At 39.6% G+C, this 23,653-nt stretch overlaps 1 protein-coding gene across 3 annotated transcripts in view; it reads right to left on the bottom strand.

The window, feature by feature from the left end:
- Positions 1-23,653, bottom strand: part of ADCY8 (adenylate cyclase 8) — a 279,438-nt gene that overhangs the window by 22,856 nt on the left and 232,929 nt on the right. For all 3 annotated transcript variants that reach the window (XM_075825719.1, XM_075825721.1, XM_075825720.1), the window contains 4 exons: positions 15,283-15,372; positions 11,154-11,326; positions 7,568-7,649; positions 1,168-1,326 (listed from right to left, as the gene is read on the bottom strand). In XM_075825719.1, the coding sequence (XP_075681834.1) occupies positions 1,168-1,326; positions 7,568-7,649; positions 11,154-11,326; positions 15,283-15,372 (504 nt within the window). The remainder of the gene's footprint in view (positions 1-1,167; positions 1,327-7,567; positions 7,650-11,153; positions 11,327-15,282; positions 15,373-23,653) is intronic.

Raw genomic sequence — 23,653 nt, 5'->3', positions numbered from 1 at the left:
AATAATAGTGCGGATTCCATGACTGAGGCGTGTGTTCTTGGTTAGGCGATCTCCAATCACTTTTGATTCCGTGTTGAAGTACCACCACTTGGCACCCAGAACGGTTGTCACTTTTTTAGTGCCCCTCTTCATCCTGCAAACCAGCTCATAGCGCATATCAGGCAGTGTGAATGGCAAAAATGGGTGGATTTGTTCTCTATGATGCTACCAGAAAAGTTGTCCCTTCCATTTTACCCAACAGCACTGAGGGGCAATGGTGTCCTAGAAAACTATAAGACTGGCCCGAGTCTGGAAAGGTTTGTAAATAGCACATAATTTATCATGGTCCTGAACAGGGCTGGTGTCAGTACCAGGCAAAGCTGGCAGATGCCAGGACCCACTGGTACTTTACAGTATGTTCTATGCTGGTCAAACAGATGGTGGGGTAGACCCGGGGCTCCCTGTGACTCTGTTGCCCAAAGGCCCACCTTCACCTATATCTAGTCCTCTTCCTGGTACTGGGCAACCCCTTTTTCATGTCCTTTAGAGATTATTGCTGGTAGAAGCGATTTCCCAATTGAGTTCAAAAGACAACCCCGGTCATCCAGAACAAAAAGCAGCCTCAAAATGCCCTACTAGAGAATATGGAAAGGGGTAATCTTTACTAAACCCCTTTAATTTATCTTTACTGTGTAATGCTAATGGTCAAAATCATTGTAGGATTTTCGTAGCACAAGATTTTGGAAACCTGGAGGCCAAAAGTGGTCGTATCACAGATGGTGTCGGAGCCATGGAGAGCACAATCCACGCTCAGGTTGGCCTTACCTATTTCCCAAAGAGGAAAGAGTAGGGGTTAATCCTGTGTGGGGCCATCTCAAACAACAATATTAGAAAACGAGGGAGACATAGCTCCATGTATCATTCTACCTTCTTTGCTACAAGGGAGGAACAATAATGTTAGGGGTCGAGGTAAACATGCTTTCGACTTTTCTATTTTGGGCTGGGGAGAGGGTGCATGAGCGTGAACCAAGAGAGGGGCATTTTTATTTTTTTTACAATAGGCCTGCATATACATCTTTTAGATATGGATGAGTACTTTTGCCTTTTGAGAGTCTCATATAAGAATCTACAGTACTTACTGAATAATATAATTAGACATAGATAAAACGAGCAATCCAAGGCACATACCTCATTATCTCGGTCTTTCTCCAAAAAATGGCGAGCCACATGACTCGGAAGAATGTTCCTCAGCATGTTTTCATTATGTTCCCTCAATTCTGTCATTTCACTGATTTCTTCTTTGGCTTGAACCCGCCACAAAAAATCTAGTCTTGCAGTGTACTCTAGCTGTAAAACAATGATTACTTATATTAAAAATATTTTTTAAATAAAGCAGTTTTAAAAATGAAAAAATACAGGGCAAAATGTGTTAACTATATCAGTGCAAACTTTTTTCCCCCCTGAAAGTGTATATAAATAAAATATATAACAGAATAAAATAAATTGCAAAAAAATAAAAAAGGAATAAAATAAAAAATGTAACGATAAAAAATAAAATTCATAATAAAAAATGTAATTTAAAAATCTAAAATAGAATAATAAAACAAAAACATAAAATAAAAAGCTAAAATAAAAACTTAAAAAAATCGAAAATAAAATACTAAAAACATCTAAAATAAAAACAAAATACAAATCTAAAATAAAATAAACCTAAGTGATATAACTCAGACTATGCACTAAAGACTCCATTGGTTCCTGATAACACTCACATTTTTGGGGTTGTCCTGGCTTGTTGAGATTTTTTAATTTGAAAAAGAGGTATACATTTTTTTAAGAATCAAACTACTAATTTTTTAGGGCTTGGTCATTATTTTAGCTGTTCTGTATAGCGGAGCCATTCGTCGGCAGCTTATAACCCATTGGGACCATTTGGTCTACAGAGAAATTATTTTCTTTTTGTGTTTGGCCTCCAGATATGTCTTGAATTATTTCTTGTACAGAGGCGCTCGGTCTGTCTAGAGACTGAATAACATTTCCTTTTCTGTAGAATAATGTAGTTTTGCTGTTTTGCCTTTTTGATGGATGAGAGATACATAACTTTTGTTTCTACCTCGATTCTCTCATCTAACCAAATGAATTTCCACGCTACTTGCCAGCTGATGTTATTTTTAGCTTGGCTGCAATTAAAAATTTGTTAGCGGGTCCCTGAGCAATTGTTCCCACTCGTAGCAGAAAGATTGGCTTTTTGCTGTTTTTGTGTTATTGTTTTTATTTAAAATTATTAAAAAATTTTTGTCTGATATAAAATAACTAACCTTTCAATATCAACGGCCACAAAATATGACACACATAGAACTATACAACAATAATTCCAGTGATATTGGACATTAACATCAATGATGCAGTAAAAAAACCATAGGTGAGGCCCCATGCACACCACCGTATTTTTCATCCGTAATTACGGACCCATTAATTTCTATGGGCTACAGACACCTCCCTGTATTTTTACAGACGGTTGTCCGTCCTGTAGAAATGATCCGTAAAATATAGAACATGTCCTATTCTTGTCTGTAATTACGGCACAGACTCCCCATAGAAGTTTATGGGCGCTTCTGTAATTACGGACGGCTACGGATGTGCACCCTTAGCCGTCCGTAATTACGGAAGCGTTGTTAGGCGATGCCAGGTTTGCAGATGTTGCACATCATTTGTGGTTTTGTTCCTTTTTTTGCGGATCCACAAATACGGATACACTATGGACCGTATTTGCGGATAGTGTTCCGTTTCTGCGGATAAGTTGTAGATGACTAGGGATCCGTTTTTACAGATGGATGAAAATACGGTTGTGTGTATGGGCCTTAGTAATCATGGTGCGCGATTACGGGCACGGCCGGCCGCGGACCGCCACCTGTATTTTTGGCACGTGCTCCTATACAAAGTATTAGAGTACGGTCCGTAAAAAGCAAAAGCTAGGACATGTCCTATCTTTTGCGGAGGCTTTCTATGGCCCGGACACCTTCCCGCAAATATACGGGAAGGTGTCCATGGACAATAGAAGTGAATTGGTCTGTAATTCTACGGTCGTGTGCAAGGGGCCTAAATATATTTTCAGATTCCAGTGCCCCCCCCCACCCCAATCTAGATGGAGCCCATTTCATATTCTCTTCACTCTGGCAGGGGCTGTTTATTGTCGACCTGTGCTGAGTAATGCAATTTGTACGAGCTGCCAGCTTAATAAGGGGAAGGATACTGACAACTTCTCTGAGCGTAGTTCTGGTTTAAGAAAACAGTTGTCACTTTTCAAGGTTTTTTAGTGATTAGCATCACAAACTAAGCTGAATGTCTTTGTGCACCCTGTTAAAGGGGTTGTCAGATAACGAAACCCATTTTCATGTACACTAGAAGGGAATTCAGAGTTAATGGAGCTGAGACCCCACTGATCAGGGGAACGGGGGTTCCAAGTACCGGAGATAGCCGAGCACTGTACCCGGCTATCTCCGGAAATCCCAGAAAGAATGAATGAAGCATCAGCGCACATGCGTGACCGTTCTCTTAAATTTTCTTTTTTTAGGATTGTTTGGGGATAGATATAAATTACTGTGTAAATGATGTAATTTTTATTTGTGCCGTGGAAATAGAAAATCTATTTTCGTATTTGTTATTTTAGTTTATTTTTTAAACTGCTCCCGTTTCTCACGTTAAACAACCCGCTAAATAAATTCTACCTTTTATTGCGGTCGAGTGTTTAGCCAATTAGTGTCGTTTTTTTGTTTTACTTCAATGTATGCAAAAGAAAATTAATTTTATACTAAACAATAACTTTTTTTTGTAATGCCTCATGCGCACGACCGTAGTGGTGTGCACGGGCCATGACTTGCAGCTCGGACGGCGGCGGAGTGTCACCCACGGCCGCCCGCAAATCACGGGCTGTGCACATGTCCGCGTGCATTCATTTCTATGAACCTGAGCCGTAATAAGACATGTCCGTTCTTTTTGCGGTCCAGGATCCTGGGCCATGCACGGACCGTGGAAACCACGGTCGTGTGCATGGGCCTATTGAAATGAATTGCGGCCGCAAAAATACCTTCGTGTGCATGGGGCCTAAATATTTTTTTTGTGGATACTTTTTTTAGTTCTTTTTTTTTATTACAATTTTTTTTTATCTTATTAAGGCATTACTAATTTACATCTTTTAAAAAAAACTTATACTGTATCTGTATAAATCTGTACTCCAATACATTTTGATCTATGTCATTATGACACCGGCTGTTGTTAGATCCATTTATACGGGCAAATGATCAGGTGAACGAGCGATCGTTCCTGATCATTGGCCCATGTGAACAGGGCAACGATCAGCTGACAAATGAGCAAACACTTATTTGTCAGTTCTTCCCATCTTTTATGCAGCTTATAAAATCATCGTTGATGGCAGGACATCTCCCCATGTAAACAGGGAATGTGCTGCCAGCAATCATGCAAACTTTACGGGCTGCACCTATGCAACATTTATTTTACAACACCATAAAAACACGGCACTTTAGAAAAAGACCACTTAATGACCAGCGTATTGTCGGTCATTAAGAGGTTAGAAGGGCAATCCACTAACTTTGGCCCTATTATGCATCCCTTAGTCCGAAAACTTCCAACAGAACAGCTATAAATTTCAAAGCAATAGAAGTGAAAAATGATGGTGTATCCAGCACTCCATATAAAAGTTAAATGGTTTATTAGGTCATGTTAAAAAACAAAAGATTAAAACAAAAATCCCGGCACCACGCTTACGCGTTTCAGACCATTAAGGTCCTTAGTTGTAGCTATGAGATTTGTATTAAAACTGTTGTATATGATATTTAATTGGCATTTTGTATGGGTGTCAGTGTTTTTTCATGCTAGTTGTTGGAAGACAGCATCCATATCTTAGTATCCATTTACTGGTACTGTATATAAGTCACTAACATAATGTACAGCTGAAGCCATATTCCCGGGCAGCCAAAACTTGGGGTACTGCCACGAAAGTGATTAGAACAGCTGCTGTGGATAAGGCAACTGGATCAAACTAAAGTCATCAAAAAAAATAATTTAAAAGTCAAGCCAAGAAACAAGAGGGACACAAAAAATTCCCTATACATAACCTAAAGAAGCTGAAAGGAAAACCCAAAAATATAATATAAAAGGGTTAGGCCTCATGCACACGACCGTAGCCGTGTGCACGGCTGTGATTTTCGGGTTGGCCGGCTGCGGACTGTCAGCCGCGAGCCGCCCGCAAATCGCGGGACATGCACATGGCCGCGTCCATTATTTTCAATGAGCCCGGACCGCAGAACACGGCCCTAATAAGACAGGTCCGTTCTTTCTACGGTGCGGGCTCCCGGGCCATGCACGGATCGTAAAAACTACGGTCGTGTGCATGGCCCCATAGAAATGAATGGAGCCGCAATTCTCCCGTGGATTTTCGGGGGAATTGCAGCCGCAAAAACACGTTCGTGTGCATGGGGCCTTAAGCAATACGGACACATAAATTAAGCTTTAAATACACACGCGTTCAGGGCTTTATTAACATGTGGGGACCCCTGGGCGAAATATTATGTGGGACACTTATCTTTTTCCAAATGAAGGATTGATCAGAAAAACAAGCCTATACAATGTAGTCAGAAAGCCTTCAGATTCTTAAATTTTTTTCACATTTGGTTATGTTGAGGCCTTGTGCTAAAATGAACTTTAGACTGGGCCTAAGGAGGATGGTAGAAGACCTTAGATGGTCGAGGCCACAGGGTATTTGCCCCCTTTTGCCAACTCAATAATCCAACCCTGCACACATCCATATACACTTTCTGGGTATTAGCAACTAAACATCGACCAAACCTGTAGAAATGGCCCCGAAATCTAAGCTCAGGGGACAAATTTGATTAATGTATTGCATTTAAAACTATTATTAGAAGTAGAGGCTATGAGATCAAATGCTCACATAACTGCCTGTTATGGCGGCGTTGTTGCTGTTATGGAGGCATTGTTGCTATTATGGAGGCATTGTGGCTGCCATGGGAGGTATGTGGTGTAAAAGTGAGAAGCCAATAAAGCTTGGGTGACAAAATGTGCACGGGTACTTCATAGCTGGACAAAGTATTCATGCTGACCTAGGCTGGATGTAAACATTTTTAAAAGCTAACGACTACAATTAGAGAAGGCGCCATCTGTGAGCCATTGGATTTTATTGTTCTCTCCGTCTGACTGCAACTGACTTGTTCTGAATTTACCTGTTCAGTGTATAGTGATAATAATTTAACATGTTAAGGACGTATTATTTATATTATTTATATTTAGGGGTATGCTGTATATACTTATATATGTATTCTCTATGATATGAATTTGAAGGGAACGTGTTGTCGAAAAATGCCCCTTAAAAAAACAACAACACATTTTTCCGTAAAACACACACGCACACGCGCGCACACACACAGACACAGACACACACACACACACACACACACACACATATGTATAAAAAATACATGATCCACTATTCATAATAGACGGACCCTTCCTGTTCTGCAGATATTACTACTCAGCATCATCTCATTATTATCACAGGCAGGATTACACTGACGGGTGACACCTATATAGATAACACAGGATGCACCATTCATAATAGACTGACCCTTCCTGTTCTGTAAGGATCACTTCTCAGGAAGCATCTCATTATCATCACAGGCAGGAATACACTGATGGCTAATACCTATACATAGATAACACAGGATCCACCACTCACAATAGACTGACCCTTCCTGTTCTGTAGAGATCACTTCTCAGCAGTCATCTTATTATTATCACAGGCAGGATTACACTAACAGGTAACACCTATATATAGAACACAGGATCCACCATTCATAATAGACTGGCCCTTCCTTTTCTGTAGAGATCACTTCTCAGCAGTCATCTCATTATATGAGGCTTGTTTGTAATCTCCCTCTAGGTCCAATGCCTTGTAGAATTGTGGAATTATGGCAGCCATTGGGAATGGGCATATGGCTAACCTCAGTTGTTGGTAACCTCAAAGGGGTGACTCTCCAAAAACATCATAGGCGCTGCCGGGGTTGCCTCCACAGAACACTTTCATACTGTGGTTATGCCTAGTGTTGGAGTGAGCTTGGACTGGTGTTTCTTTCTAATCCTCATGTACCCCAAACATGTCATAATTGAAGATATGCCATAGAGAGAACATCCGTGGTCATTCCTGATGCACTGACAATAATGATGTCACCTATGCAATACTAATGGAATCCTCAAAACATGACCTGTTCGGAGAACTTGAGGAGTTGCATTGAGAAACACTGATTTAGGGGGACCTCTAAAGGGATTCTCAGATATTACTGACATTTTATGGCACCCCCTATTGCACTATTTCCCACAAATATTATATATAAAATAAAATCTAATGACAATTTTGTACTGACACGGAAGATGAATTGCCCACTACAATAACTATTTCCATATTTCCATTATGCATTCTGAGCAGCGGCGACATTTTCCAGCGCATCCATAATAAAATACCAAAGTCATCGGGAATAAGAGAAAGAAATGTTTGTCTCACCTGCTGTCCATGATAGAAGACGGCTAAGAGGAACATTGCCATTAGCAGCAGGGAAGCCTCTTTCGTCCCTAGGAAGTCTGTGCTGGAAATAGATAAAACAGCTATTGTCACTCTTTATGAGTCTTACAAATTAGCACGTAGTCCATGGGCGAATATCAGTCCGGTGGGTAATGTAGCACTTAAGATGTATTGCGTAGGCGGCTGTCCAGCCTGTTTACATTACTTATGCAAGGATTCACTCTAATGTATGCTTGATATCACATCATCCATCTCTGAAGACATGTACTCCAGGTTCTATTTTCCTCCCTGGTGTTCATATGTAGTACTACACCTTTATATGCGTCATAGTACCCGCAGAAGAAGTTACTGCAACTTTTCCTGTGTACGTTATTTTCTTTACTTTTCAGACGTTAAAAGGGCTTTCAACATCTGAGTCCTGTAACCCTTGTAGTGTGAATCAAAAAGGCTGATGGCAGTCGAGAGAGGGGGATGGAGAAGGAAGGGAGGGAGGAAGGCTAATTATGTAACTCCCATAATCTACAATGGAGAGAGTGGTGCATTTGCTCTTTTACTTCCTTTCTCAGATGTTTTGTTTGACACAACAAGTGTCATGGGACCCCATTATCCTGAAGGGTGCGGGTCTCAGAGGTGGTATATCCCTTTAAAATAAGGCTACAATTTTTGCACTCCCTATGGCTAATCTACTGTATAGGATGTTACAGAACTCCATGTATTTGGCTCCTTATATACAAATGCAGAAGATATATATGAAAGTCATTTCTAAACTTTGGAACCCACTGAACCGTAGTCAGAGCCAATATCTCCAAATGGAGAAGACCTGGAACAGTGATGAATCTTCCCAGAAGTGATCGGTCAACCAAAATGATTGCAAGAAAACATCCAAGAAGACCATCCAAAGACCTACAGTCTCAGTTAAGCTCTGATCATGACTCCAAGAATCATGACTCATGACGGGAGTGGGCAAAAATGTGATTCAAGGGTAAGGGGCAAGATGGAAACTACTGCTATTCAAGAGGAACATCAATGTTTTTCTCATATTGTTTGGTATAATATCCTATGGACAAAGGAGTCAACTGGAACTTTTTGGTTATGTGTCGTAAAGACAATTCAACAAACCACAGCGAGAACATCACATCAACCTATGAACATGGCAGGGGTACTATGATGGTGTGGGAAATTTAATGGTGTGGAGAAGCTTCTAGAACCTAACAATTTGTCTGTAAGCAAATTTGGGTTGTGCAGCAAAACAATGATCTAAAGCACAAAAGCAATTCTACGTCTGAATGGCCGAGCAAAACGAAATGTGAGTTTTAGAATTTGGAATATACCATTTATTATGGCAGGGTTAATAGAAGGGGGTCTTGCATTCACGATCCACATCATTATCCAGGGAGGAGAGCAACTGTTCAGAGCATCTCTCGCTCTGGAGGACCTGACAAGTCTGGGAATTATATAAACATCTCATTGATTTTAATCAGAATTTTGTAATGCTTCATTTCCCCTCTAGTGGCGCTGCAGGGGAATTGAGCACTTGCTGCCAGGTGCCCCCAAAGATTACACCTGATCACTCTGTGATCAACTTAATATGGGGGATACTTCTAATAAAAAAGGAATTGTCCAAGGCGGAGGACCCATTTAAAGCAGATCAACAAAGAAGAGTGCCCTAGATTCCTGGAACACTGATGAACATGACTGATAAAGAAAATTATGGGACACATCTGGATCAATGAGGGTAAAACTAAGTTCTGAAGTTGACCCATATCCCTTCCCTTTCACCCATCCCTTGGTTGCACTTGGAGAACATCTATGCCTCCTCGGTTCTCATCTGCAATCCAAGGAGAGATCTATAGATGCTATATAGAGAATACATGTTTAACCTTTCCTCTCCAAAGAGAACTATAAAATATGGATTAGAGATAAAGGAGCATAGTGGCCTGTCAAGCAATTCTTACCCTTCCTTCTAGCTATTGGTGAGGATTACTGGGATCACCCCAATACCACTAATATAAACTTATGACATGTCTATGAGTCTAAGGGGGCACATACATTTTCACGTAAGATGTATGGGTGTTAGTTAATTGGAAACATGAACACTTGACAGCCCCTTTCTATACGTGGAATGGAGAGCCGCTAACAAAGGGAGGCTTTCACCCTGGCAGACCCGCCCTGTCCATGTATTACATGGGGCGGGGGGGAGGGGGCAATCACTTGAATGGCCGATATATAATATATATAGATATAAAAAATATCTTAATTTTTCCCTGCAGTGGCCGCTGATTGTTGAGCTGGCTTTAATCTGGAAAGGGGTTTTCTAATGGAGACAGTAATGTGTACATATTTAATCTCTACAACAACTAGTACTATGCCACTATATAGTCTACTAAAGCTTGTTTTTATCAATAATAGTAGCGCATGTCGAGCATTGCAGAAATAATTTACCAATGTGATCACCCTGTCTGGAAATAAAGGAAAAGAAGACAACAGATTATTGAAACAAATGTCTCAAGGTGACCACAGACTAAACAGTTTTCTTAACACCCCAGCCATGAACAATCAATGAAATACTCTGGAACGATCAATAAAATTTTTGTATTTTTGAAACTTTTTTGAAATTTTGACTGATATTTTTGTGTACTTTAGGATCGGTAATGGTATCTCATTGTGAGGTGGACTGACCCTAATGATATTTTATTACTGCTCAATGGATCAATAGTCAGTGATCAGTAATCAAGAATTTTCAAAAACATTCATATTAGCATTTAGTATGTGAGACAACTGATTTTTCATTTATTTTTTTTTACTTTTAGATTAAATTCTTGTCGTTCATTCATCTTAAATTAACCTTTTAATTGCAGAGAAATTATATGTTGCAGACGAACTCTAGTGACATTGGAGTTCCCCTTCTCATTCATTAGGGCGACCTTCAGGCCCTGAACTGCTGTGTGCCACATGAATGAGTTTGTATGGCTGACTCGTAATCAGACAAGGTGACCAGTCTGGATCTACACACTCTCAACTATCTATAGGGTTGATAGCATGAGTGCCACCACCACCACCACTGCAATAGCAGAAGGTCACGAGTCCCCGGCGCTGGTGCAGAGAATTAAAGGTAAGATATTTTTTTCTAAGTCTGCGTTAGCTTTGCAGAGAGGACTGGCCGGAGAATCTATAGGGGACTATATAAAAAAGTTGCGCTGAGATTTGGGACGTTTTACTTTTCTCACAGTAGGCAAAAGTAGCGCAAAAGGGGCGAGGCTTAGGAGACAGGGCGGGGCCTCTGCCGGAATGACAGATTTATCATAAATAAACTGACGAATGTTAAGCTGCAAATCTACACCTGCTTATAGCATTTGATTTTCTGTCACAGGAGCAGCCAACGATGCACCAAGCTGCGCACCTCTTAATATATTCTGCGCATTTTCTGCTGACATAAAATAGTAAAAAACTGGCGTTTGAAATGCCAGTCTTAATATTGTCCCCCAATGTCTCTCTGCTGGAGGAGTTTCTTTAACTGCACAACTTTTTACAAATATCACAATAAATTTAGGATCATGGGGGCACTTACTTCCCGTTGTGATGTGAATTGTCATATCGTAAGAAGAGAGAAGTATAAATGGTTTCTGTCAGCAGGGAATATATTGCTATCATGATAAGCAGCACCGCCAGCTTCAGGACAGAGTTGAGTCGCAGAAAGACAGCGCAGGTCACCATCGCCAGAACTCCGGTAAAGACAAAGTACTAAGTACAAGAAAGCATAAAATGAAATCCAAGACAAGGTAAACAGCTGGAAGTAATATCATTAAACATGTACTAAATGATGTGTTCACCAAGTCAAGGAGGCATCAAAAGGGATCATATTCTTATTGAGTTAAAGGGGTTGTACAGGATTAGGAAATCATTGCTGCGTTAATCCGAAAACAGTGCCACACCAGTCAACAGGTTGTGTGTGGTATTGCAGCTCTGCTCCATAGAAGAGAAAGGGGCTGAGCTGCAATACCACACACAAACTGTAGACAGGTGTGGTGCTGTTTTTAGAAGAAAGCAGCCATGTTTTTCTAATACTGGGAAAACCTTTTTAATGTACCAGAGGAGCCGTAATCAGGACACTCCAAGATTGACTGTGGAGCACTGACGAAGTCCATTGAAATCAATGCAAGCCTATTTAGCTCCATGTGGCTCCACTAACAATTACAGCTGACTGCAGGGAGTCCTAGCAGCCGAACTCACACATTCAGATTTTCATTGGGTACCTGCAATATATAATGGAGTTGTCCATACTGATCAACCCTTGTAATATTCTGTTTTGTTTGGTATAGCCAACTTTTCCTCTTTTTATCTTCACTAGCTTATTTCAGCCATTTCCTTAAATAAAAGAGTGAAGCCCCCTGCCCCCTGTCAATCAAAACTGCAGCGTTTGCTGAAGAAAGACACAAAAAAGCAATTTGCAACTGTTTGGCAGGATGAAGTTCAGCTGCTAACTGATGTATAAGATCCTGCTGTGACTTCCTGCTGTGTAGAGGCAGAAAGGGCTGCTTCACTTAGTGGTTACAGATCTGTAACCATAGTTGCTGTAGAGAAAGTAAAAACTAGCACTTTTGCATACACTGTCTACCATTATCTATAATCTATCTATATACATTATGTACCGGGGATATAGTTTTAACAATAAGGACCATTCAGAGAGCCTCCCAAGAAATACCACTTAGCATATATTTATAGAATGGAGTAGTCATCTTTCATGGTTCCAAAATTCAGGGGCATGATGATTTTCAGCAAAAGCACCAGACTTAGGCAATGTTAACACTGAGTTTTTACTGATTTGGACGCGGAATTGTAATCAGCGCCAACAAATGCCCGAAACCGCCTCCGATTGATTTCAATGGGAGGCGCAGGTCTCATGCTCTTTCCTCTCATGGTTCCATCTCTGAACTCCTATTGAAATCAATGGGAGGTCCCCTCCCTTCAAAAGGCCCCCAGGATGTATTGACAACCATTGACCGTGGCATCTAAGTGGTTAAACAGCTGGGATCGGAGTTATCCAGTTAGAGCAGGGTACCAGCTGTAATTTACAGCTGACACCCACAGCATATGAAGTGGGCTAAGGCCGTGATCCTGCTCCATGCAACCACCATCCAAAGTGAGTAATTTTCCATGTAGCGGCCCATTCTGCCTCACACATTGCTGCGCTGCGTGACAGTAACATATTATTAGCGGCTGTGCAGTATATGTAAATCCCTTGTGTCTTCCCCTTTGTCTCTATTAATGTCAAAATTTCCTAGAATCCCTCTCGACATATTTATATTCATTTCTACAGAAAATTACCCTCGAACAAAGAGTTTACAGCGATTCACGGGATAAAGACGATTTGTCAGCAATGTTGTAGACGGCCCAATTATCAGGCATTTACACCCAAAAAAAAAAGAAAAAAATTATATCTAACCTTTTTATATCTGTTTTTGAAAAAGTTGGGTGACAACGTGTTTGATCGTCACTACAGTTCCAACGAGGGTTGTCAAACATATCAATGGCAAATCAGTCTAGGTATACAGCTTGAGTTGAGGTCCTGCTGCATACTAGGCTGACATGCTATTCTGGATACTTGGAAAGCTGTCGTTGTCACCCATATTTTCCACAGCCAGATAGAAATATAAAAAGACTGAGTTGAATTTTTGAACTCAATTTTAAATTTTTGAATCATGGAATATATGTCAATGGAGGATTTATATTTAATTGTAATTTATTCTAATTCAGGTGGAAATACCCTCTAACAGGCTCAATAATGACACACTGGGGGGTTCCCTTTCATCGTCATATAATGAAATTTGCAATATAATTTTTACATGTTGCGCGACACAAAATGGCGCAACTCATAATGGAAGGAAATCCCATAAGATCGCTGTCGGCCGAACACTGGTTTGATTGACAGCTATGTCCTTTGACCTCCTCATGAACATGCAGACCCAAAAAGCAAGAGGGAATAATTATTTCACTGGGGAGAGGGAGACTAGTGGGTGCCGGACATTTCTTGTAGCTGCTTATCTCTTGGCGCAATGATCCTCGTTCAGGCTCTGTTCACACTTAGTTTTTTTTTTATCAGGTTTCCGGTATATTTTAGAGGTCACAATAAGGCTCTGTTCAAATTCCATTTGATGTTTAACTAGTTCAACACCAGGACATTTTTTCCGTTAATGACAAGGCATAGTTCCGGTTTTACTAGTACCTGAGGGTTTATACATATTTTTTTCGTTCGATTATTCAAATAATTTTTGCTTTTTTTTTTGTGTGAAAAAAAATACTTTATTTTTACGCCATTTTTAGGTTAGTATTTATTTTCTACTTTTTGGGTACTATTGGGGAAAAATGGAAAAAAGAAAAAGCAAATAAGTGTCTCTTTTTTTTCCTTTTTTTTCTTAATAGCTAAAAGTGTCACCAAAATACTTTAAATTGTATCCCCTTTTATGGTGCGGTCGTTTTTTATGTAAGGCATATATAGTTTTGGTTATCGTGGGCCGAGCTAGAAGCTGCAATTTTGGCAAGTGGTGACGTTCTTTATTTTGTTTTGTTGTGTCTTTATTTATTTCATTTGCACATTGTGCCCCCTTTAGGTGGTATTTAACATCACATAATTTTTTTTATTGTGTGTTTCTCCTGTAAATGGGGCTGACATAGTAGCTCCAGTTACATGGGAATACAGGCTCCTGAAAAACAGTACATCGCAGAGCTGATCTGGGTCTCCTGCAGTTACCCGGCATCCGGCGATCACGTGATCGCCGGGACTGGAGCAGGAAGCAACATTGCCGCTTCCTGATTTGTATACACAACAGTCACTGAGCACCGTGTATACAGAGATCAGAAAGGCAGAGTCGGTAATGAACCGACTGCCTTCTCTATGGGTCGTCAGCTTTCCTCTCCTGCATTAGCACGACTTCCGTGCAGCTGCAGAGACACAGTGTAAATTTTCCGCTGCAAATTTTGCTGCAAATTCACACCAATTGCACATCGAATCTGCTACAAATTTTTTATATATGTGGGCTTATCCAGACTTGGCGGATTGCGCATTGGACGTTGTAAAATGTTCAGCGGTCTGCAACTAGTTAAGCTTAGTCTACACGCCAGGAAAATCCCCCGATGTATGTGCCGAATGTAAATCTCTGACCAATCCAACTGTATGTCAAACACCATTGAAAAAATGCGGAATCTCCACATATCACGTACGCAGTGTGTGGATGAGTTTTTCTGAAATCTCATCCACTCCTCTGCTACTGTATTATGCTGCGGATTTTCCGCAACAAAATATGTTGCGGAAAATCCGCAGAATTTACGACACGTGTGGACTAGTCCTTAGGATTTATTCAAAGGGAGGAATTTTACGACGGATTCCCCCGCAAAATTCCCCCTCCCATTCATTTCCATGGGAGTCGGACGCTCGATCTTTACGCGGATTCCGCCCAAACCTCCCATTGATGTAAATGGGAGGGAGGAATCTTCCTGCCGACAGCAGGAATAGTTCCGCAGCGGATTTAGTGTCTACAATAATGTTACAATTTGGCATAGACACCCATTTAAAAAATGGTGAAATCCGAGAATTTTTTTCTTTCTGATATGTCATTGATACATAATAGAAGGTCACATTGATAAAGTCTAGGATATTGCACAAATGACAAGAGACCATGGGTAGTGAGGATTTTAATTACCTCAGGGTAAAAGCAAATGTCAGTGACGGAGGCCGAAGAGTTGTAGGTCTGATTTTTTGAGGTAATTGATTTGTCGAAATCACACCAAAGCTGAAAAGAGATAAGTAAGAAAAACAGTCATAAACCAAAGTGAAGGCTAAATACTGAATGCCTATAAAAGTTTGTGACCTATTCCATCATTATAGAGAAAAAAAAATCAGAATTTACTGGAGCAGTCCCCATGTGGCTCCTTCTATGGCTAGGGATCCACAGCGACTTTAGCAGCGCAGGATCAATTCACAAAAAAGTAGCGCAAAAAAAAAATTCTGCAACTTGTCGCATTACCATTTTAGGATGCAATTTGGATGCGAATTGAATGAGATTTAGGCTTTAGTGTTTCCATATCCTGTTACATTCAGTCACAGTCAGAGCTACATTCAAAATTTCCCTAGTTGCTGTACAACCCTTTTAGATTTGATAACTTTGGATGTGACTATAGAACAAGCTAAGTCAAGATCAGCACAAGATAAGTAGAGCAAAGTATGTAAAAGTTACTTATACCATTTTATCCAGTCCAGACAATGCTCTGTGAGCTAAACAGCCTGGACTCCACACTGATACATTGTAAAAAAAAATAATAGAGAGATTTGTGCAGAGAATAGAGCATTTTGCAGTATTTAGCTCACAGAGCATTGTACAGAATTTAGCTCACAGTGTATTGTACAGCATTTAGCTCATAAAGCAATGCACAGTATTTAGCTCACAGCGCATTGCACAGTATTTAACTCACAGAGCCTTGCACAGTATTTAGCTCAGAGTATTGTACAGAATTTAGCTGACTTTGTACAAAATTTAGCTCACAGAGAATTTCACAGTATTTAGCTCACATGGTATTGTACAGCATTTAGCTCACATTGTACAAAATTTAGCTCACATTGTACAGAATTTAGCTCACAGTGTATTGCACTGTATTTAGCTCATAGAGTATTGTACAGTATTTAGCTCACAGAGAATTGTACAGTTTTAAGCTCACAGAGCATTGTACAGTTTTTAGCTCACAGAGCATTGCACAGTATTTAGCCCACAGAGTATAGTACAATATTTAGCTCACAGAGTATTGTACAGTATTTTACTTACAGATCATTGTACAGCATTCAGCTCACAGAGCATTGAACAGTATTTAGCACAGAGTATTGTACAGTATTTAGCTCACAGAGTATTGTACAGTATTTTGCTTACAGAGCATTGTACAGCATTCATCTCACAGAACATTGCACAGTATTTAGTTCACAGAGCATTGCACAGTATTTAGCTCACAGAGTATTGTACAATATTTAGCTTACAGATTATTGTACAATATTTAGCTCACAGAGCATTGTACAGTATTTAGCTCACAGAGCATTGTACAGCATTTAGCTCACAGCGCATTGCACAGTATTTAGCTCACAGAGTATTGTACGGTATTTAGCTCAAAGAGCATTGTACAGCATTTAGCTCACAGAGCATTTTACAGTTTTTAGCTCACGGAGCATTGTACAGTAATTAGCTTACAGAGCATTTCCTAGACTGGATACAATTGTATCCACTTCTCAGCTGAAAACAGGACAAGATATATATGGGTTTGCAGCCTGTGGACGTAATGTCCTCATGCAATGACAGCAAACAAATATATTAAATATTATGAGGAATTAAAACATAAGTATATCAGAAAGTTATAAAACTTTTCCTGATTTAGCTTTAGTTACATAAAACCGGAAAAACTATTTGAAGGTCCATTAATTTCTATAAGTGTTTATCATGTGTGACATTCCCTGTATCTGAGTGTGGATCTGAGAAGGACGCTGGGAAGATAAGGAGGGAGGAGTGCAGGCGTATGGGGTGAGAGGGAAGGAACGATAAGGGGAGCAAACATTCTGGTCATGGCTGATTCATCAACTCCATTTATTGTATTCATAGAATTATTACTAAACATCTTTAAAGTTGTTACAAATGAGTTTATAATAAGTTAGATGTTATTATGTAGGGCAATGAAACGCCTACTATGATTTTCTTCTTTGTTTTAACTAAAAATGACACGATATATGTTCTTAGATAATGCACAATATGTTCTATGCTTGTGATCAGTCATCAATAACAAGAATTAAAATGGAATGCGTCAACTTTTTTATTAAAAAAAAGAAAATCTGAACTGAAACACATTATTCCTTTTTTCTAATCTGTTTTTATTTTGGATATATATTTTTTTTATTCAATTGTCTTTACATCTTGCCCGAGCTATGAACAGCAGTTGCAGAGATTTACTTTGAGTAGGCATCTGTATATAAGATGACTCATTGACTTCTAAGTGAGAGTGTAGTGAGCATGCTTTGTGTCATGTGCTGAGGTTTCTGTGCAGAGAGAGGGGGGAGGGAGCTGTCCCCATCATCTAATATAAATAATGTGATCCTGTGTTATTTGCCTCCAGCTTTGTAATAGAGGTGTTACCATCCATTATGATCCTGATCTCTGATAATGAGATGACTGCTGCCCCTGCCTCCGGTGTACACAGCACTATCTGAACAGTCACATAAAGTATTAGCCTATTGTGAGTGCTGAGTGTGAAAACTGCAATATACAGGGAAATAGGTTCTCTCCTAAAAAGTTACCTAAATTAATTTCTTTATGGTCCTAAATCTCTTCTACCCCTAGAGTTCCCCTTTACATAAAGCACATCCCTGTAAAAGATGCACATGGTCAGGTTTCCCGATGGCTATTACTACCTATGGCTCCTGTTGCAGGATTTTTCTCCTTTAATTTAATTTTCATTAACATTTTTTATTGTCCTTAGTGAAAAACACATTTGTAGGATTTTATGTTTTTTTATATGTAACTAGTTTTTTTTTACCCTTATGGCCTGTATTACAATCTGACCTCCAGTTCCACCGCCCATAAGGAATACTGTATTTTCTTCTTCTTAAGCTGCAATCCATTTGACCAAATATTTTATTGCTGATATCCAAAAGTGAAATTACATTATCAGTGAGACCGGGATTGACTGTGCCAGCAGCTTTTATTACTCACTAGCTATGTTATATAAATGAAATATTGGTGTCATAGTCGTTTATGATTTATTTATTTTTTACTGCTGTGCTAAGTGCTTTTGCCTTTGAGATCGATATAGTTATTGGTCTCGTCATCTGGGCCATTATTCATTCAGCTTGGTGAAGTTTTTTTTACATGGCATTTGATCGGTTTTACCATTACAAGGGAACTTAATATGTTATGTGAGTGAGTTTTCACCTTTAAGCTCATAGAAACCAATGGATAAAAATAGGACACACAAAACACTTACCCTGAAGCCTTTTTCTTCATCAGGGATACAGAAATTATTTTTATCTATAAGAGAACCTACTGGTTTGTATGGATATCTGCACCTGGCTTCAAAATCGAAAAGAAAGGAATAGCTGTCAGATGACAGCCGCTCCATTTTATTTTTTATGCAATAATATCAGGAGTCGGCAGAGCAACAGGCAACTACAGTACATGCAATTAGTCTTTTTTAGGCTGTTGTCTTCATGTACGTTGAATAGGGAGCCGCAGGGGTGTTGGACAGATATACGTGATATAGTAATGTGCTATTATGGGTTTTCTATAGGATCAAAAGTGAACTTATCCCTGTTATCAGAGATTGGCATCAGATCAGGAAGATACATTACATACAATCAACTTGCTGTAATGTAGCTGTCTATAAGGGGAGTGGTGTTGCAGCAATTTATGTGAAATATTATAGGGGTTCTTCGGGTGTTCTTACCCCCGCTGGTCAGCACAGTGAAGGGTCCGAAGTGCGTTTGTAGACAAAGAAAGTATAACGGCACCTGTACCGGTACTGCAGCTTATCCCACTTTAAAAGGGGCGAGGTGCAGTACCAGGTACAGCCATCTATATGGACGGACCAGTCTGCCCAGTGGTGGTCCCAGACAACTAAAAGCCCCTAAGACTATCATACAGCCTCTGTGATTGGTTGACTGGTGTGACATAGTGTCAGAAGAGTGAAGAGTGTCAGAATGGGAATGGGACAAAAGAAGCAGGATACCCCTATGGTCACAGTCGGCTTCCACCCCACTCTAAACAGGTAACACAGGCTTTATATGAGGGGGACTGGACGCTCGCAGGGTATGATTAATTGTGTCGATCAGAGGGGGTCTATTGAACATAACTATGATATTTAGTCTTTATTATGTCTATCTATAGTAAGCACTTTGCTAATAATTTTATAAAAATGGTTTGTGTCATATTTCAAATTAATATATTTAATTATACTATAAATCCACAATCCCGGAAAAAGTAATGTGATTATGTCATTATATAAAGTTATGTCTCATGTACTAATATACAGTGTATTTTAAGTACATGGTTAGACAAAAATAATGTAGATTGTACTATCTGTTTTGCTACTAAGCGAGAAAAAAAATGTGTATAATTGCGGGCAGGGATGTACAATATTATAGGAGGTGTAAGAATAACATATGTTAAGATAATTTGGATAGAAAGAAGGGATTATGAGATTTCAGCAAACAAATCAAGACAACGTATTGCTGCATAGTAACATTTATTCTCACCTGAATACCGAAAAATTCCACGACAAAAATTAGTTCCTTTACACCTGCCTACCTGGCATTGGCATTCTGACATTCCTACTGTTTTGTGAATGACCTTTTCTGTTTTCATTTTGAGAACAATTGATAGAATGACTACCCTACAAGCACTAACATCTCTACTGAACATGTCAGAGGTGATGGATTTGTTACTTGTGTCTACACAGTTACTCCCGTGATTAAAGCTACATGTGGAGAAGTGTATAACCTTATCAAAAAGCAATATATGCGGATTTATTTTCTTGGAAAGAACTAAAGTACAATCATATTTAGAAAAGAGCTTGGTACGTAACCTAATATTACCCTCTAATATCTGTCAACTTACAAGCAGATTCAATTTACAATGTGATGCCGAGATGAATGAAAAACACTGTAGTAATAAAGTACTGGAAAGGAGAGAAGGCTCCAGAACCGCAAAACTGATTAAGGCAGAGCAATAGAAAATATTTTAGAGAACAGGACACACATTTAAGGAATACATGCTCACGGTGTATATTCACCTTTAAACAGTGTTACAGTTTACATAAAGTATTAAATTACATTAAAAAAATAGCTACTTTGTACTGTACATCAATTACATTACTTATCCTGAATTGATCCTAATTTCAACATGAATTATACTACAGAGCTACCCTCACTATTACTGCTGGTGAAGTCACTGTGTACATACATTACATTACTTATCCTGTACTGATCCTGGGTTACATCCTGTATTATACTCCAGAGCTGCAATCACTATTCTGCTGGTGGAGTCACTGTGTACATACATTACATTAATTATCCTATACTGATCCTAAGTTACATCCTGTGTTATACTCCAGAGCTGCACTCACTATTCTGCTGGTGGAGTCACTGTGTGCATACATTACATTAATTATCCTATACTGATCCTAAGTTACATCCTGTGTTATACTCCAGAGCTGCACTCACTGTTCTTTTGGTGGAGTCACTGTGTACATACATTACATTACTTATCTTGTACTGATCCTGAGTTACATCCTGTATTATACTCCAGAGCTGTATTTACAATTCTGCTGGTGGAGTCACGGTGTACATACATTACATTACTTATCCTGTACTGATCCTGAATTACATCCTGTATTATACTCCAGAGCTCCACTCACTATTCTGCTGGTGGAGTCACTGTGTACATACATTACATTACTTATCCTGTACTGATCCTGAGTTACATGCTGTATAATACTCCAGAGCTGCACTCCCTATTCTGCTGGTGGAGTCACTGTGTACATACATTACATTACATATCCTGTACTGATCCTGAGTTACATGCTGTATAATACTCCAGAGCTGCACTCACTATTCTGCTGGTGGAGTCACTGTGTACATACATTACATTACTTATCCTGTACTGATCCGGAGTTACATCCTGTATTATACTCCAGAGCTGCACTCACTATACTGCTGGTGGAGTCACTGTGTACATACATTACATTACTTATCCTGTACTGATCCTGAGTTACATCCTTTATTATACTCCAGAGCTGCACTTACTATTCTGCTGGTGGAGTCACTGTGTACATACATGACATTACTTGTTCTGTGCTTAGAGTGCAGCTCTGGAGTATAATACAGGATGTAACTCAGGATTAATACACGATAAGTAATGCTATGAATTTCCAAAATTACTCAATGACAGATATCTTTCCTGGGAGCCCCATAAAATTGGACGCTTGAATCAGTCAAGCTGGCATATAATAATTTTAATAAAAAGAGGGAGATAAGCAGCACCAGGGGTATGTGGCAACAGCTTATCTTCCGCAGGGACAAAAGATTAGGTATTCTGAAACCCAACATGCCTGATTTTGATGACAGATGTCAAGGGACTACATTAGATTGTCAACCAATCCCTCCGAAATATTACCTGTATGGCCGGGGTGGTTGAAGTGTTTTTTTTTTTGTTTTCTTTTTACAGTGTTAGGTAAACAAAGCTTAATCTTTATATAATGAAGTTATAAAGCTTTATTCTATACTTTATCTCCCAATTTCTCAAGATCTCTGCTTGCTGTCCGTGAAATATTCCTGTTTACATTCTGATGCTGAATGCTTATTATACTAACCATATTTTCGTCACACAGCTGATGGGTGAAGGTTAGAACTATTACCCTGGAGCTTAGCTCAAAGAGGATTTCCTACACTTATACATGGCAACAAACTGCAGCTGTATAGGCATAAAAAGGTCAGGACTTATTTTTAGCCCCTGACTGTAAACAATAATGTTTCTGTTCAATGACAGCAAGCATAAATTGGCAAAATGGTGAGGAATTGAAATATAAAGTATCTTAGAAAGCGGCAGAACTTTTCATTATACAGTGATTAAAATGTATTTATATAAACCTGGAAAATCCCTTTAACTACACATGAGATGGTCGCATACACATTCAATGTCAGTCAATCATCCATCTGCCCTTGTGGAGTAAGGAAAGAATTTACTTTAGATCAGGAGATGAATATTTGTGCAGCAGATCGAGGAACCACAACAGAAATGGACTATAGCGGGTACAGGGGTAGCATTCAGACCCCGGCTCTGGTACCTGAGGAGTCCAATAAGCCCCACTGCCACTTAAGAAGGCACCAGTATTATAAATGGCACATGGCAAGTGAGGGCACTGGTGCCGATTTTGTAATGCCGCCCAGTAGCTTCAAGTGATGCCTCTGGGAATGAGCCCCATTTGGACTTCGTTAATGCCACTCGACCCAAATATACTCAATACAAATCTGAGCCTGACTGGCTGCAGGTAAATGAATGGGATCCATATTCTCCAGACTCATATACTGATGTATGCACGCCGTCTTCTTCATATTTACAGCAGCTGCCCAGATTTAACTCTAAGCCGCAAATTTGTTTTCTGAGTGAAGGCAGCCAACATAATTTGGCTTCTTTATGATCTAAAAAAAAAAAAATCCCAGATCTTATTGAAAGAAAATTGCCTAAGTTTCATGTGGCAGAACGTAGCTTTGGCAATACATCTTTTTTCTTTCGCCTTTTTAACTTTTTTTCAAAGTCGGTTTCGGAGAATTACAAAGCGTTAGATTTCCTTTAAAGAAAACACTCAATTAAATTTTTGTATAATGTAAGAAACTAATTGATGTAAACATCCTTCAGTCACTTGTAACTATATAATATATTATTTACAGGGGGTGCCTACGTGTATGTTGTCGTTAAAGGGGTTTTTAGAAATTTATGGGACCCCCACCTATCTAAAGAACAGGGCTCCCCTGACTTATGCACATAGCTATAGAGGGTGCAAAGGTAGCGGCTGCACCCAGTCCCTGGAACCTCATTGGGCACATGGGTCCCTCTGCTACATAAGAAGACACCTGTATTATAAATGTGGGGTCCTTGGCAGATTTTTTTTTATTTTTATTGGGCCCCATGAGCTTCAAGTTACCCCTCTGCCCAGACCTATGTTTCACAGATGAGGTGACCACATTTGGATGGCTCTCTCCATTCAAGTCTAACAAAGCCATGAAAACAGCCATGCTTGAGGCCACCTATTGTTGTGGGTCAAGGGACCCCCAATTCTCTTGGCCGTTAAGGGTCCAACAGGTGGAACCCCCACAAATCAGATATTTATGTCATATTCAGTATTTACGTTTGGTATCCAAGTGTGATATCTGAGCATGTCTAAAGAAGGGGGAAGGCTATAGATGAAATCATACTAAGTCTTGGTGCTCCTATATCTCGGTAATGCCAAGTGCTACTAATCCGAGACATCACTCTCCATTGATGGCCATCA

Source organism: Rhinoderma darwinii, chromosome 5, assembly GCF_050947455.1.
Source record: "Rhinoderma darwinii isolate aRhiDar2 chromosome 5, aRhiDar2.hap1, whole genome shotgun sequence".
In the NCBI taxonomy this organism is placed as follows: Eukaryota; Metazoa; Chordata; class Amphibia; order Anura; family Rhinodermatidae; genus Rhinoderma; species Rhinoderma darwinii.
Note: the sequence above shows the minus strand (reverse complement) of the source record. Positions and strands in the feature narration are given on the sequence as shown.